General features: G+C 37.5%; 1 protein-coding gene across 4 annotated transcripts in view; it reads left to right on the top strand.

The window, feature by feature from the left end:
- Positions 1 to 18,388, top strand: part of macrod2 (mono-ADP ribosylhydrolase 2) — a 501,746-nt gene that overhangs the window by 448,168 nt on the left and 35,190 nt on the right. For 3 of the 4 annotated variants that reach the window (XM_052572472.1, XM_052572471.1, XM_052572469.1), the window contains 2 exons: positions 4,216 to 4,297; positions 16,843 to 16,887. In XM_052572472.1, coding sequence (XP_052428432.1) covers positions 4,216 to 4,297; positions 16,843 to 16,887 — 127 coding nt within the window. The remainder of the gene's footprint in view (positions 1 to 4,215; positions 4,298 to 16,842; positions 16,888 to 18,388) is intronic. The other variant, XM_052572470.1, reaches the window with a different exon arrangement.

The following is an 18,388-nucleotide window of genomic DNA, read 5'->3' as shown; positions in this document are numbered from 1 at the left end:
AGAAGCACAGCAGTCAATTTTGATTTAGCTTTACTCCTAATTTTTCTTCTGCAGTAATGGCACGATGGAGAGGACTATACCCGTTGTCTGAATATAGGAGGATGGGGGACTTTTGAAAACTTTTGGAAATATATATTTTTTGTGATTAAAAAAAAGAAAGATACATCTCTCTGCGGCAAAGCATTTCCTGTATTTCTTCCTCTCGCAGTGGTCCTTCAATCAGGGTTGAGTTATGACCAGTCTGGCCCACACACAGCGATCTCTGCTTCCTCATTAGGCCTTCATTAACCCTCTCAAGCTGAGCTTCCACTCAGCTTACCAGTGGAAGGGTTTGAACACCATTCTTCATTTCCCACAATCCCCCGCTGCTCAGCTGCTCAGAACTGTGGTTCAGTGCCGGGCTTTCAGCACATTTACTGTAAAATGACATACAAGGCTCTGGGGACATACATTGACCTAATGTGCTGCACAGACACATTCATGAAGAGAAACACTTTTGGATGTGTCAAATGCATGTTATTATTTTGACAAATAATATCCCTTCTGCGATGCATCAATAGCTTTAAAAATGAGACTCTCGAACAATGAGGAATATAGCTGCTGCTATACCTTTATGCCCTTCTGTTCGCTTGAGGATATCTGTAATATAGATATAGAAATATCCTCAGCAGGTTTAAAAAAAAAAAGATGTAATAATGTTCCAAAACTGGTTTTTGATCTCGGATCTCAAATTAAAAGTCATGTCTGGTATGTTGGTGGCTGCCATATTAAGTTTGGGACTCTGGGAGCCTGTAGTGATAAAAGTGATCTCATGATCAGAGTTAGTCCCTCAGTAGCTGTTCACTGTTAGTGTGTGTGTGTGTGTGTGTGTGTCCATGACCACAGAAAATTGGAGCAATGGTAAACTAGCATTAATTCACCTAGGACAGTTTTACATTGAATAATTAATGTTTAGGAGACTTAACTAAATAAGTGAGGAAACAGTCTCCTGTGAGTCTCATAACCAAATGAACAAATAAATGAATATGCTAATGAGTTAAATGGGACTATATTTCAGCTAAATTCCCACACCACAGTATTTTTGTACTTAAATGTATGCATACTTAAATACAAACACACACACACACACACACACACAGTGTCTACAGAGAGTAATATAAAATATATTTCCAGATCTTTAATATCATACACACATACATAAAGTATATATTTATGTATGGTATGTGTGTGTGTAAATCTAGGTTTAACATTGTAGATCTATAATAATGTTTATATTACTATCTGTATGATTAAATCTGTAAAATAATTCAGTACTATATATCAGTAAGTATATTATTGATTATTAATATTGTATATACGTTCATATTTGGATCCAAGACTAATAGTTTGATTTGCACACTCTCTTTTACCTTTTTCCTTCATCCCTCTGTTAATTTATCCTTTATTTTACCATTGGACATCTATACTCTGAGGCCATTTAGATATAAATGGCACAAGGCGGAAACAGAAATTTCTCTCCTCTATCTCTCCTAAATTCTAGGTGCCCCACTCTCTGAACGTAATGCTTGAAAAAGGTGATGACGACCTCTACTATCAGGACCTCTCCCCTTTCCATTCACTCTGTGCCTGAGGGATGAGTGAGAGAGAGACTCAGATTTAATGATCTAAATAAATGCAGTAGTATGCTTCTGCCATGTCTTTGCTAACCCAGTGGTTCTCAACTAGTGCGATGCTAAAATTGATCACAGGTTTGTTCTGAAAAAGAAAAAAAAAGGTTAAATGCAACTAATATGTTCATCTATAGTTATGGTGAATAAATAGACCATTTGTCCAATCGAACAACATTATTTTGCTGAAAATTCATGTCATTTTGTAGATGCTAGCAAAGTTAGACAGATGCTTTCATGAACATGGGCGTTTAGGTTTTTGCAGATATTGCTATGGTTGTTATGTCCCCTTGTTTGGGTCCTAGCCCTTGGTCTTTATAGTATCTAAAAGACGTCTCTCATTCCTATTCCGAGTTGAAAGGATGTAGTAATGAAAAAAGTGAGCAGGACCATTTTTCCCCTCTATCTTTATGGCCACGACACCCCCCGGAGACATTCTCCTGCACAAAAATAAAAATGTTACTAGTCTCCAGTCAACTCTTAACATTTACTCCAAAGGGCAGGTCATAAACTATTAATAGACAGCTGTCTGTCTGCACAAGGCTGTGAGTGCGAATGATTTTATATTGAATCCTCATGTGGTTTGCCAGTAAGGGGTAGAAGAGGTGGTCCGGTCTCTCGCCGTCCCGCAGGGAGTCCTGCTTTATCTCCCTCTCCATCCACCGGCAGACGAGACGAGAGAGGCCATTACAAGGCTGTCTGGGAATATTGCAATATTCAGCAGGGCGATTATCTGACGTCTCCCTGGGAGGCACACTTCCTCCGTGGAGGGAGAGAGAGGCCTACCTGTGGCAGAGAGGGAGAGAGTGAGGCTGATAAGGACCCTTAGAGTTGACAGAGAGGAAGTATCACCTTTCTTGGTTATAAAGGAGGTCTTTCAGGGCAGGAATGAATATTTATATAGGGACTCAAAATCTACAGGTGAACGCCACAGTGTTTTAATAGCTGTAATGCTTCTGTTATGCATTTTTCCAACTTCCAATATAGTTTCTTTGATTTAAAAAATATTTTATGAGCGTAACTGTTTGAGTTGAAGTTGCATTTCTAAATTCCTTGGTATCACCTGAAGGTCGGTACAAAGGGGTTTGCAAACTTAGTTATGATTAGTGAAGAAAAATGCAGGATCTTCATTCCTTATTCATTCTACATTTCTTTATGTAAATAAATTCGCTAAACCTTTCTGTTTATTTTCAGGTTTAAGTGACATTTCCAGTTCTAGAATTTCAGTGTGGACTTTTAAACCCCGCTGAAAATAATATGCAAATACGAAGGAAATGTTTGTTATTTAAACATTGGCTGGATCTTTGATTTTAGTAATGCAGTGTATTCCCTGCTGGTTGACGACAGTGTTTCTTTTTGTTTTATTCTCTTGTTCATATGAGCTCTTTGTTTTGGGAACATGGGAAGAATCAAAAGAGGGTTTTGTGTTGAGATCCCTGCTGTACTAGTGTATCGTAAAGATCTTAAGCAGGATGGCCGGCCTGGGTGGTCCGGAATGGAAGGAGATGGACTTGAATATGGGATCCGGTCTCCACAGTGATAAGGGAGTGCTGGAAGGTTTTTGTGTTTTTTTGTTAAAATTTTTCCGCTTTGGTTACAGATGACTAGAAGTTTAAGCTTAAGAGTGAATTTTAATGTTCTTTTCTTTTGTATTTATTATACCACTTATCTTGATCATGCTCTTGATTCAGTACAAATGCGCTATAAAACCTTAAATAGAATACTGTCAGTCCAGTACACAGTATGTAAACTGTGCACAGTATGCATATTTACGATACGTCCCATAATATAATGCAGTTCAATCATCTTGACCTTTTATTTCCAGTATGATTCTACCTGTTAAGACATTTTATATAAATTAGTTTGAACAATGTACATGCAAAAAAACTTTTTTTTATTTGTTTCAAAATGACAACTAGATGGCGCGCACTATTTTAAACGTGGACAAACGTGGCTACAATGTAGCATGTGACTGTTCGAGAATTTTATGATTGGATAATGCGCACTGTTTAAAGGTAGAGTAGGCGATTTGGTATTAAAAACATTTTTTGTTATGTTGGTTGAAAGTCTCTTCACGATACAAATCAATCGCTAAATTAAGTGGTCTAAATAATTTAATAAGTTAAGTGGTCTGTGGAAGTCGTAGGACCAAAATTCTTTTGTCCAATCATATGCGTTCCATCATGCTATTACAGACCAAGCAAGAATAAATGTAGAATAAAGCTGTACATGTAATATATGTTTTGGCTGTTTTGATGAAGCCTCACTGTTGCTCTGTGTATATCGATAGTTTGCCAAAATTGTTTGACTAAATAAACTTTTGTGCTGTTTTAAACACTTTGGGATTTTTTTTTTATTACAAAGCAAGAAAAGTCTCTAAAAATGCCTCAGTGTCATAAATGAGCCCCCTAAGCTCTAGTTATGACAGGTTTGAGTAATAGTACATTCATATTTATTAATAGTTCTGCCCATAGCCATGTGTTTACCCAGAGATGCATTGATCCAGGTTTCCATTATGCTAAATGCCCCTTTTCCGCTCTTTCTGCAGATCGACCGTGTCATATTCTGCGTCTTTCTGGAGACAGATTATGAGATTTACAACAGGAAGATGTCAGATTTCTTCTCCCCAGGTACTGTATCTTCTTATTGGAATCTTACTTCATTTTATTTGTTGGTTGTAACACCCACTCAGCTCAAACCTTGTTACTCGGGCATCAGGCAGGATTCACAGTGTCAGGCGTCTGACTGGCATGACGCCTGGAAGAATTTGTATCATATTTTGTAGTCAAAGTGCACAAATAAAGCACAGCAGGCAGTGATTGGATTCCACATAACCAAAACCTGTTTATGGTAATTTACCACCCAGGCTGAATTATTTGAACAGAAAATGATTTCACCCCACCTTGATCATAGAAATCAGGATAACCGAAGTCAGATTGTGTTCCAATTAAATGGCTATTTCATTCAAAAATGTGTGTTAGGTCAACATGTGCTCATTTACTGTCATCATTTATATGATGTTCCAAACTGTATAATACAAAAGTAAAATGCTGAAGACTGTGGTCACTTTTTTTTTCCAATTGCTGGGTTACACATTACAATAAGGTTTCATTTCTTAACATTAGTTAACGTGAAATAACAAAAAATACTAAACCATTTATTCATATTAGTTAAAGAGTTACTCCACCCCAAAATGAACATTTTGTCATTTATCACTTACCCCCATGTCATTCCAAACCCATAAAAGCTTCGATCATCTTTGGAACACTGTTCTGTGTCAGCTGCGCAATGCAGATACGTTGTTTTCATCCAAATTGAAGCGTAAATGATATAAACAGCATATCCGCATGGCACAGCTGACACAGAACAACATACGCGTTCAGTGGATACTCTCCAAAATGGCACTAGGATGATGTGGAGGAGACGAATTATTGAATAAAGTTGTTATTTTTGTTTTCTTTGAGTACAAAAAGTATTCTCGTAGATTCGTAAAATTACAGTTGAACTTGGATTATTTTACCGATCTCCTTGCTACATTTCTGGAAGTTGATCATGTTAATTACATTGCTGTCTTTGAGAGGGTTTAAAGAGATGTCAGAATGCATCAAGAATATTTTCATTTGTGTTGCGAAGACGAAAGAAGCTTTTTCGGGTTTGGAGCTACATGGGGGTAAGTGATTAATGACAAAATGTTCATTTGGGGGTGTGATAGTTTATGAGCTACTGCATTAAATAATGTTCATTAATGAAACATTACTGTAAAATGTTACCATTTGCTGTGAATAAAGAACTTTGGGGATGTATATGAGGATGTATAAATGATGACCCTTTTTTGTGTAATTGCTAAAATAATTTTCAGACAGTTTCCCAGATTCAATATTGCTCTGTCAGGCAAACAGAGTAATGTTGAAGCTGCCTTTGGGGAAATCAACTTACAAATGGCTTACTTATAGCACATTAAGCCAAGTTAGGAGAAAGCATTTTAACACTGAAAAAAAAACCATAGAGATATGTTTAAAGAATATATAAAATGCTACATAGAAGAAATAAAAAAATAAAACACACTGAGAGAAATAGGATAGGCTTTGTTAATTGGAACATGTTTTTACTGTCTGCATCTTATGGCTCATTGCATTCACGTTTCAGTTTGTAACCAGCTGCCTTTGAGTGATTTTTGGTGTTTCCACAAACTCAGTTCGTAACTAAGCTCTTAGGCCCCTATAACATCTCGCTTTTCCTCGCTGTTTGAGAATCCAAGGAAATACTCTAGTGTATGAATTTAACAGGTGTGGAGCATTTTGACTTCTAGTATTTCACAGTACGGATTGCTTGTTTCTGAAGCGCAATCGTTGTAGCCTGGAGGTCCATATGTAGAGCATGACTCAAAGGGGCTTTACTTCTGTCAACACCCTCAGTGATCCTGAGCCTCGGCGGCAAACCCCAGATGTCGGAGGCACGCAGGACGGCACCTCCTCAGTGACATTCCACCTCACACTTTTGCTTGCCTGTTTCTGGTTGGATCATGTGGTCTCTGGTGCTGGCGTTGGTTTATGTAAAGATGAACTGTCGTTTGATGGAACTTTAGAAGTCGGTTCCTCGGTTTTCACTTTCTTTGTCTTGCACTTTGGCCTTGTGTCAATGTCAATATGACTGTTTTGCTTTCACCCAATCCCTCACTTTGTCTCTCTTTAATTTTTTACTCCCACTCCCGCCTTATCAGACGTGGCATTAGCTAGTTCCATGGGAACTTGTCTATTGTGTGCCCATGTAGCGTTTCTCTCTCTTTAAAGGCCAAGTCTCTCTCAGGAAGCCTCTTTTCAATCTCCCTGAGTGCTAAACAAACATATGATGTGAGTGCAGGCTGCACCGGAGCCCTTTTGGACCTTCCCAAGTGTCCTGCTGTCTCGCTCCTCCGTCTGAAGCTCGCTGCACTTCCATGACAAGACCCCCTGGAGGTTTCCAAATGAGCTGCTGCCTGGAGGTTCATCATTTGTATGGACACACACATACACAAACAAACAGGGGAATGGTGAATGCACAGTATCGGGAGAGTAATATAATCCACCATTACCTCTCCTCAAACACATACTAGGACTTGTGAACCGGGCGAAATAATAGGTATCAAGACACTCACTTTTTCCCCTACTTGCTGAATGTTTTGTTTCTGTCATGTTCCTGTCACACACACACAAACACACACATACACACACTTTCCTTCTTCCAGGTCGTGCTGAAAGATCGAATTCACCAGAGAATTTGTAATTATATCAGCCAGTTCCGTGTTCCCCAGGCGTGTCTCTTTGTATTAGTGTTCAGAAATGAGATGGCGGAGGCGCTACTCTCTTAATTTACAACCAATCAGAATGAGTCAGTCACCCCACTTCAGCTTTCTCCAAATTAGAGGATAGTATTCTCCTTCTCACTCATTCTGGTTTTTTTTTTGTTTTTTTGGACCTCACTGAAGTCTCTTTTGGTTCAAAAACAATTAAATTTGAAAGGACCATATTTTATAGTTTTGTAATATATTTAGGTCAAAGGCGTCATGCCCATTCACATGCCTCCTCTGATTTCTGATCCAAGTGGATTTTGAATGCAGCTTCCAAAAGACAAAAATAGCCGATTAATATTTTTTTTATTTGATACAATCACACTGGTTTGTTTATATCGTTCAGTGCGGCACACCATCAGCTGCTAAATTCAAATCTGCGTTCTGCCGGAGACAGACGCGTTTTTGCATCGCTGCATTCTGACCAATCACACAATTCTGTTGAGTTTATGAATGTTATGGCCAATCAGAGACATTCAGTTGAGTCATCGCTGAAACGCTGTGTTTTTTGCTTGCTGACTGAATTATCTGGCAAATTATCTCATCAGAAACAACAAAGTGCAGATGTGCGTACGAATGTAAGTAAGATATTAATTTCACAGTGTAAACAGCTTGAGTGATTTTAATGGGAGTTTTTGAGAGTGCCTGAACTCTGGCTAGACTAAATGAAAATGTTCGTTGATAATGAAATAACGTTCTTTGCTCTCTGTAAAATTAAAGTGTTATAATTAGTAACTTACAATGTTGTTATAAAATTCACATTAAAAGCAAAGTCAGTCGTATTAAAAATATTTTATGGCATGACAACCATATCTGGTACTTGAGTAAAAAGTACGGGTTTTATGTGTCGTTAATACTGTAGATTACTCTTTAAGTCTACTTTGCCCTTCACCATTTATTGATCAAATAACCTAATCTATAAAGGTGCAAAATGCATTTACTTACACATATTTGAGAATCGAGATGTTTCCTGATATAGGTTGCACATTTTGAAATATTTCGAATAAATAGGGAAACAAAATAAATAAAACATGAGCCTATATCAGTTATACAGTGCCCCTCCACACACACACACACCCTCAAAAGTCATGAGTGCATGATGCCCCTGTGTGGATGCTTTTTTTCCCACTTAGCGCACTTTCACATCACTTGCATCATAGCTTTGCACCAGATTGTTATTATTATTAATTATTTATTTTTTGGTTAAAAAAAACAGGAGCTATACAGGAAGTTGTGAATAAGTCTTTTGATACATTAGCACCGTTTTTATTGGCTATGAAATGTGATGTAGACATAAATCATGTAAAAGGGTCTTTATAATGTTAGTCAAGATGTTTTGCCACCAAAATAATAATTTAGGTCTGCATGGGCTATGAGAGGGCTGCACAATTTAGGGGGAAAATATTTTCTGATAAAATTCCAATTGTGATTTAAAAAATAAAAGCTCAAATTTATGATTATTGTTAAATAAAAATATGAAACAGTATTGTTATATTCCACTGTATAAAAATAATAATATGAGTTAAGGGGAAAAAAAATCCAGTTAAACTGTTTTATAATATAATATTTATGGCTGCCTTCATTTATTTATTTTCAAACATTAATAAGCTTGTATTTTGGTGGAAAACCACAGAGAGCCCTAAAAGCTTCCATTATGTTGACAACAGCTGATTTATAAGCGCTTTTGATTACAAGTTTGAGAAGATGGTTTGGCTTTTTTTGTTTTTTATTCCAAAGGCTTGTTATAAATGACCCAAACTCACAGCATGTGCAGAGATGAGTTCAGATGAATGCATGTAAATTACACAAATGTTGTGCTTCACTTTTGATTAATCATGCTGTTTTATGTTAATTGTGAAATCAGAACCATTTCTGCAAGACCTAATTCTTATATTGACTAAATGGTGTGGTTAGGAAGCTCTTTAAAAGCAATCTCAATGGTAATGCTACGATGTAAAGAGTAATTCACAAAGTCTGGGCTTTTAAGGAGTTTGAGAGGTCAAGTTAATAGTTCCAAAGTCACACAAAATGGTTTTATCATTAAAATGCGGGTCGAGGAGGCAGACACGAGCACTGATTAATAAACAGAGAGAGTGGTCTGATGGGGTCAGAGGTCAGCGATGCAGAGAAGGGGTCATCTGCAGTAATTGCAAACCTTTAGCGCGTTTCATGTTTGTGAGTCCTGAATTTGGTTTCAACATAGTTTATTAAACTCTCTAATCAACCACAGAAAAACGCTTTTCTCATTTCTGTCAAATTTTAATGTAATTAAAGTAGTCGTTCGTCTTATTCCATATTTTATACCGTATTTAAATAGCTTGTTCCGTATCTGTGTTTAATCTGAGAATCATTCTAAGTGACATATGGAGTTATTATCTGTAGTGAAGCATGCTCGTCGTTCTCGCTGTTCAACAAGCAACATCATTTGTGTTTTCTTAGCGACATCATTAGCATGTTTCTCTGACTGCGTATTAGATATTGATTAACGCAGGAGGAGAGGGTACAGACAGAACATTCCAGAAGAGCGAAATTATCATGAGGATGGTATATTAGGGCAAACTGTTGTGGAGTGAGGGTTTTGAAGTGCTTTTTAGATGGAGAGAGAGAGACAATAGGACTGAATTAGCTCTGCTGGTGTCCCTGATAGCGCCGGTTGTAAAATGTGCAAAAATAACAAGGGTCTGACAGCTCGATCTCAACACCTCATCATCATCATCACCATGGGAACCAGCGTGCTGAGAGCCGCGGAAGAGACGTGCTCATTTTAACTGAGCTTTAAAGCTGCACTCGGCATCTCGCGCTGTGGCTACTCTCTGACACGCCGCATACATTTACTCCCTCTCTCTCTTTCTCTTCCACTCACTTACTCGTGCATTCATAGAAGCCCTCGTCTGATTTTGCGTCTATACCACTGGAAGAAAAATCGTCTTTGTCCTTGTTGCTAAACGATGGAAGTTATTGTTGTGCTGTCACTTCACAAAACAATTTAGCCATGTATTCTTCTGAATAGTTTTGTTTGTGTTGTGTGTACCTGTTAGGATCGTGTGTTCTTTTAATCTCTTCCTATGCAGCCTTAAAAGTGTCTGACAACTGGCAAATAGAAAGGAATAGTGCTGGGACATGCAAACAGGGCATTTGCATATGGCAAATTGTCTCATCAGTGTTTGCCTCCCAACCAGCTGTCAAAAAAAAAAAAAAAAAAAAGCAGCTGCAGAAATGAGAACATTTTTCTAGATGATAGCAAATAACAGATTTTGGAAACTGTAATGTGCAATGCAAGTGTTTTAAAGCCTTATTTTGATGCAGTTGTTTTATATTTTTATGTGTTTGCTTTAAAAGTTTATATCCAAGAAATGGCCTTCTAAAACTAGAGTAGGTGATAAAAAATGGAAACTAAAACTTATGCAATGCTAAACATGAATTGCTTTATTTCCTTAGATATTTTTAAAATATATTTTCTATATATCTTTTAAAATGTTTAGATGTTTTTCATTGTATTGACAAAAACTGCTCTAGTAAAAAGAAATATATTTAAAATACATTTAGTTCATACTAAGGATAGTTCAAATCTATTAACATATTCACTGACATTTCACTTACGACTTACTGATATAAAAAATTATACTTCAACCTTATTTGGAGTACTTCTACTTTATTGAGCCTAAAATGTGTCATGTCACTATTGATAAGCATTGTATGATCTTTGAAAAATATCGGTCTTTAAATATGCAAGACATTTTAAGTGTACATAATGCAAACTTGAAATAGTTCCACATAGTTCCATAATCAATTCTATTTCAGTATTTCTTTAGTTGAACTTAAGAACTACTTCCGCACAATTAAAGTGCATTAAATACAAAATTAGTTGTTCCAATTTAGCAGACTTCAGGTATACCAGTTTAGTATACCAAAAGTACAATTGCATGGTATTTATATTAAGTACCTAAATTGTTTAATGTATTTGTGGTATACTTAGCATGAAATGAATGTATTTCAAATACATTTCAGTATATTTATTTTTCACTAGGGTGTTCTTCGAAATATCTTATTTTTTGTCAAAAAAAATAAGAAAGTCATACCGTCAGAAAGGCATAGCTAGTTTGTTGTTTGTTGGTTTATTATTATCCAGAGATCGTAATATGACTGTGCAGTACTCTATTTTTTTATGCTAAAGCAAGCATCACTATTACTCAAACGCAAGGGTTGGGGATCCCCTCTTTCAGGGAACCCCTCTTTCAGGCTTGTAACTTGCACATTTATGCACATTAATTATTCCTTAAATTGTGTTGTGGCTTGTTTAGACAATCAAATAATAATAATGATAATCTGAACATCATAGCAACAACATAGTAAATCTTACAACCTCCCACAACACAACTGCAACAGTGAGTAAATCTTTACCACTTACCAATTTATTGTTCATTTTTATCACACACTTGTTTCTATTGTTCAAAGACATCCAATTGAAGATAAATGTGTGAGGGTATGTTGTGAAAGCCCAATTTCTGCCTGTACTACATGTTGATGTTTCTAAAAGTTATTTTCTTTACACTCACCCATTGATTTTTTCCTTCTGCGGTCTCAGATGAGGAGGAGGAACACCATCATTAATGAGATTCTGCTTTTCTTTAGTTTGAATTCTGTACTTTTCCTATCCCTCAGTTTGTTTGTTGGAGTTATCACTCACTTCTGTCATCCAGTCACATCGATTCTTTCTGATGACACCTGGCTCTGGCTCCATCTTTAGAATCGTAGACATATCAGCTCGAATAGAATTTCATCAAATCGAGCTCCATCTCGACATATTCCTCCTCCTTATCACCTAAAATCCTCAGATTCGTACAGATGCTTTTATATTCTAGATTTCCTTAATCTTGACTCCTAAATGGTCAATTATAATGCATTTTTCACTTAGTTTTTGGTTTGTATGTTTGGTGCAAGCTGTGCAGGACAAGCTGCTCATTTGAATTAGCAGACTAATAGACTGCATTTTTACAAAGCAGTTAGCTGCACTAAAAGACAAAAAGTAGTTATGTAGTTATTTGAAGCTATTTAGAGGTGAGTCTTGTAAATGAAATGCTTGTTTCCTTTACGCTTCTGTGCATCTTCCACACACACACTCACATCTCCAATGTCCCAAAGTCGCCCACTCCTCCTACCTCCAAGTCATAGTTCTGCTTAGAAGAGAAATGTCTTTGAAGTCCTGTCAGTATCTAAGACAGTGCAGCTGCACTGTCAACTCTGCTTAGCTGCGATCCCATCCCATGTATCCCGCTGTTATCCTCCCTCAAGAGCCTCAACACCCCAAAAGAGCAGTTTGAGGTCCATTATGATGGAGCTAGTGGGTTTGGGCCTGCGAGAGGATTCTGAAGAATATCCGATGCTTATGTAAGCGAGTACAACACACATCACTGCCTGCTGTCCAGTAACAGTCATTTATGAGTCAGTGAAGGGACCAAGAAGAATACATTTGTCAGAAAATGAGGATGAAATAGATATGTGAAAGAGCTAGGAGACGGTGTGCCATCTCTGTGTTTCATTGATGTGGGTTATGATTGTGTTTCAGCTGGTTACAACTATGAAAAAAGCAGGCAGAATTTATTTAATGTTCTCTCTTTCACAGTGTTTCAGTGTTCTATATTGATATGATAAATAAGTAGATTTGGTATATTGTAAAAAAAGAACTGTGAAAATGTGTGAAAGACACTCTCTTTGTCTCTCAATCTGATTCTCACGCTCTCATTCACTCTTGGTCCACCAGCCACATCCATATTAACATGGTGTTTCTGTGCTGTGTTCTCAAACGACAGCTCCCCCTGCTATCTTTAATAGAGGCTTTCCTCTCCCAGTGCTACTGTGTCAGAAAGCCTATCATTTGTAAAGCCGGGTGTTTGTGGTGTTATGATGGTTGTCCGAAGTAAGTCAACGGGGCCTCCTGGACCCCCAAAAGAGTTGAAAATGAAGGCTGCACACACAACGTCCTCACTCTTTAGGAAACAAACACTGAGTGTGTTCCGGTGCATTAGTATCATCAAACACACCATGGGAATTTTTTTGAAGTGCCACCATGTGTGGCGCTTTACACAGCTAGGAATCCAGTCATTATGCTAGTGGTGAGGAGCTAGCAGCGATTTAGCTGTGTGTTACTTTCAAGAGACAGAATCATTAACATACACAGCTTTTCTAACACTATACTGTACAATAAAATACTTCAGTGCAGCTGTTGAATATTTGTAATTTCTATGGATATTTTGATCGTAAGAAAAGCTTTGATATGTTTATTGTACTGTAAATTAATTCTGTCTTGGCTATGTAACATTACATCCTTTCAGTTATTATTATTTATCTTTTGGTTTTTTCTCAGCCTGGAATATTAATCCAATTTGACAAAATGGTGGGTGGTGAGCTGGTTTTCGTCGCACCCTAGTGCTCTAATTGATTGATTAAAATAATTGATTGGTTTGGGAGGCCCTGCAACTGATTAAAATGCTTTCAGACACGAGCAGATTGAAAGGCAGCATGTTCCAGCACACTCTCTGGCCCCCAGGGGCCCATGTCTGGCTGTCCTTGAGGAGCAGAGACAGTGGATGTACGGTGGTGTCTGTGCAAGTGCCGTCCATCTGGTCAGTGCAATTAGAACAGTCTCTAGTTAGTTGGCTTACATGTGTCTTGTGTCTTTCCAAATCATTTAGACATCTATTGTTTTGGCTCACATAATTACTGCAACGTATTTAATTTAAAAATTATCTACAGGTATCTTTCTATTTATCTGTCTGTCTGTCTGTCTATCTGTTGGTAGGTCGATCTGTTTGTCTGTCTGTCTGTCTATCTATCTATCTGTCTGTCTGTCTGTCTGTCTGTCTGTCTATCTATCTATCTATCTATCTATCTATCTATCTATCTATCTATCTGTCCATCTATGTCTGTCTCCGTCCATTCATCCATCTATTTAACTGACTGTTTGTCTGTCCATTCATCCATCTATATGTCTGTCTGTCTGTCTCTGTCCATCCATCACTCTGTCTGCCCGTCTGTCCAACCACACCTCTATTTATTTGTCTGTCCGTCCATCCATCCATCCATCCATCATCCATCAATGCATCTTTGTGTCGATCTGTCTCTGTCCATCCATCCATCTATTTATTTGTCTGTCTCTGTCTGTCATCCATCTCTGGTCTTTTTCTGTATGTCCATTCATCTGTCCATGTGTCCATTCATCTATCCATAAGTCTCCATACATAGATACATACCTACTTACCTTACATTTTTTGTTTAATAATCAGCATTGCAGGGACAGAATAATGCAGCAAGCACAAGTCTTGCTTTGTGCATTTAGCATAACGTGCAAAAATAAATAAATAAATAATCACATAACAGCATAGCAGTGCATTACATTTACAGCACTTTCATTGTGATATTGCATAATCAACTGGCACACGCTCAGAGGGCACTTGCTCTTTGCTGAAGGTTGTCCAAAGGGTTTGCTCCCTGTCCAGTGTGACTCAGCATGTTATGATGTCACTGTTTTCCCCAGATAAATGCCTGCTTTTCTTTTATTCTGTGTTAAACAAAAGGAGAAACATGGCCCCACCATCCTGAGGGAGATTTGACAGTCTTCCTCTCATGAACAGATGACAGGAGTGTTTTATCAAAGCAGGAGCTTTTGCTTGAGGCTGGATGTGTGAGTGTGTGAACGTGTTTTTCTGTGTGTGACCATGTGCCTGTCTGAGGATGACATGCTGATGAGGTCTGCAAGAGGTTTAGAAAATGAAATAAAAAAAGCTGTTTTTGAAGTCACAGTGATTTGCTATTCACAACCCATTCAACATATGTGATTTATTTCTGAGTGAAACAAGATATTCAATGAAAAAAAGATGGTGGAATTTATTTGGAGTTCAGTGGATTATAAAAAGTAGGTGTTAGAAACCAGAACGGAGCTAATAGATGCCACAATTTCACTCATTGTAAAGGAAGAGCATTTGTTTTACAAAGACAATCTATTTTTCTTCAGAATAAGATGCACTGATGAATTTGATATTGCTTGTTCCTGGATTTATTGTGGACAAAGTAAATCATTTTGATTTATATTGGCTTTATGAAAAAAGAAAAACCCTCTTCTCTTTTAGCTAGAATTTCTTTTAAACATTTAGTTTTCTGGAAGAAGTCTGGGAGAATTGATCTAATTATGAGCTAGCGTTGTATGACTTGGAACCTGTTTGGTTTGTGGTAATAGCTAACAGTCGTCAAGGATGGCTAACGAGCTGTAACCAGGCAGAGGACAGACTGGGCTGCAGGTCCACTAGGTTTGGCATCATACAAGAAGAGAAAAGACACTCATGCAGAAAAAGAGAGAGTCAGATTCAGGAGACATACTGACTTCTTTGGCAAGAACTCTGAGTTGAAAGTATAGACAAAAAGAAAAAGAAGAAACAACAGTTAAAGAGAGCAGTGGACCTGTACAGGAGGGAATGAGAGCGAACAAGAACAGAGCAGAGAATATAAGAGAGCTGTGCACTGGAGGAATGCTGATCCCTGCATATTTAGCTGGCAGATGGCTGAAATACAGGTATTTCTACATACAGTCAGGTCAAATCACTCAGATCCTATAGATCAGTGGTTCTCAACTGTTGGGTCGGGACCCAGAAACAAGTCTTTTCAGGTTAGAGATTTATAAAACTATGTCTTTGACAAGAGCTAGATACAACAGATGATCGCCTACTGTTTAAAAATCTTAGACAAATTTGTACGTCTTAAATCTAAAATACGACAAATATATACATGTTGGACAAATAGTTCACCATCATAACCCATAGTCAGGATACAGGTCTGTTTTGTTCACATTTGCAGTAAAGAAACAATGCTAAATGCACTGTGTAATCATCAGTAGTCATGATAGCAAAATAAATAAACTTTTAAAAAGGAGGGAGAAACATTTGTCATTTTTGGTATCGTCAAAGGTTGAAAATCAGTTTGCAAAATCATTTGTGACTTGGTTTAAGCTAGTCCGATCCTTGAAGACTATATATATATATATGAAAGAAAAAAAATGAAAACATAAAAGCAACACAAAGCCACATTCACAAATGATTCGCACAGGATATGATTTTGGTTGCCTCATATTTATCTTTTTGGCCCAGAATTTGGAGAATAACACTTGCTACATTTATAAAATTGTCAGTTTTATTGTTAATGTCATGTTAATATTGTCAGATATTATTGGGTCTATGCAGTTTATCGTAACATTGCAATGTTACATTTTAAGGAGTTTCTTAGCTTTGTAGTTTAAAATGTTTTGCTCTTGTGATTATGTTCAATAAAAAATGTGGGTTCTAAAACAAAACCAGTTAGGAGCCACTGATATAGACATGTCGCCTTCAACCTGGAACAATTTCGGCACTCCTCCAAATGCTGAATTTAATTGCTGCTTGGATCATATCAAATAGCGCGATTGTCTTTCCACAGATGAGCGTTTGATAGCAGCCTGAACTCAAATAATACATCCATCCAGATCAAACAGACTGCGAGCTTTCGGCTTGTCTCTGCTCAGCTTTCATTAGAACTAACTGCCTGAGGGACTCAACAAACCACATATTTTCAATCCTTAGAGAAACCTTGGATTTAATGTAAAAATCAATGCTTGTTCTGCTTCTGTTTCCTGTTCAGTCCTGTTCTGAGGTCTCACAAAGGGGAGCATCTCTGTAAATAAATGTGCTGTATTCCTGATTTGCTAAATTCTCGTTAAACTGCTAATAGGACTAAGTAAATCGCTCACCGGGCTTCTTTTTTGATCATGTCGGGCTTGCCATCATAGCTTTTGACCTCTCTGGTTTCTCTTCCTGTCTCTTGCAGATAATGACGACCATAAGAATGAAAAAGATGCCAGTGTGGAAGAAGGTGAGTGACAATGTTTCCTAATGCAGTGTTCACAATTGCAAACAAGATGGGAAATTATCACATCCAATATCCTGCAGCCCGACGAAGTTTAATCCACGGCATCTGAATTGCTCTCTCTATGATTAATCGAGCCTTTTGTTGTGGGTGGCAGCTCTACAATTGCCTTTAAACAAGAAAACAAGAGTCGGCATTTTCTCTTCGAATGCCTGAAAAAGTTTTGCTGGTGTTACCATGTGCAACTTTGGTCTTTTGGCAAGTTAATTGAGATGAAGGTTGCCAGGTGTTGTGTTCTTACAGGCCTGAATTGTTTTGGACCGTAGTCAGACTGATTGAAAGCTAAACGGACTCGCTCACCATGTTGTCGGCAATGACACAATCAAACGTTATCAAATGGGAATGCAATTTGTTTGGCACGTCTTCTTTTAACGGCGGTCCATTCTGATGCAAATCACCTAACCTCCTTTGTTGACTTTCAGAAAAGCAGAAAAGATTACAAGGCTTTCTTCTGGAAGCCTCTTTGACTGTACATTAACAGTGACAAAAAGAGATCGAAAATAAAGGTGTTTCATTGTGACTAATGCGCGTTTGCTACAGGAGCTAAATAGACGGCGGCAGGTACAGCATTACAAGCTATTCAGTGCTAAGCTAATTCCCAGCGCTAGACCCTTAAATCCGGCTTACATAGCCTCAATGGTCCCAAACCTGCTTAAGCAACTGTCAAAAAGATAACTGAGCATCGTACAATGGTAATCTAATCTGGGTTTATCTCTCGGTTTAGGCTGGACTACAAAACTGTACAGGTTGGACGATAATAGTTTCTGAGAATGCTATGCAAGGGTTTCAGTCAGTTATTGTTAACTAAAGCTATCCAATTTTTTTGTGCTAACTGAAATTTAACTGAAGTAAAATGTTAGATGAAAAACATCCACACATGAAAAACTTAGAAATGTTGTCTTTTCAACCAGATTAAATCAAGTTTAAACGGAAGTACTAAAATTACTAAAACTAAAAAAAAAAAAAAGAATAGGAATTAAAATTACAAAAACATAACACATTGCTAGAACTAAAAATACATATTATAATAGTACATAAATAATAATTAACACTGTATAGTAGTGGTTTTATTTTTATTTGTAAAACTGAACCCAGGTAAAACATGTCTAGCAGTTAAACTCCATGGAATTATGAGATGGACATTTTTTGGCAGGATAACAAGGCCAGCATTGATTGTTTCCACAAAAGTTAGATGATTGAAAACACAGAGGGTGAAAGAGAAGGAGTGCTAAATGAAGCATCTTAGAGCAGGAGAACATTTTCATAGCTCGACATGAAGTGAAAAAAGTAGCATGCTGTGATTTTTACTACAAATGCGAGAAGCTGTTCACAGGACTGGAGCTGTAAGCCAAGACGCCCATCAAAACCAGATCCAATCCAGAACAAGCATTTTTTTTTTCAGCACTTAGCTTTGACTTTTTTATGGCTGCTCTATAAACCGGTATTC

Source organism: Carassius gibelio, chromosome B13 (assembly GCF_023724105.1).
Source record: "Carassius gibelio isolate Cgi1373 ecotype wild population from Czech Republic chromosome B13, carGib1.2-hapl.c, whole genome shotgun sequence".
NCBI lineage: Eukaryota > Metazoa > Chordata > Actinopteri > Cypriniformes > Cyprinidae > Carassius > Carassius gibelio.
This window is presented reverse-complemented; position numbering and strand designations above follow the sequence as displayed.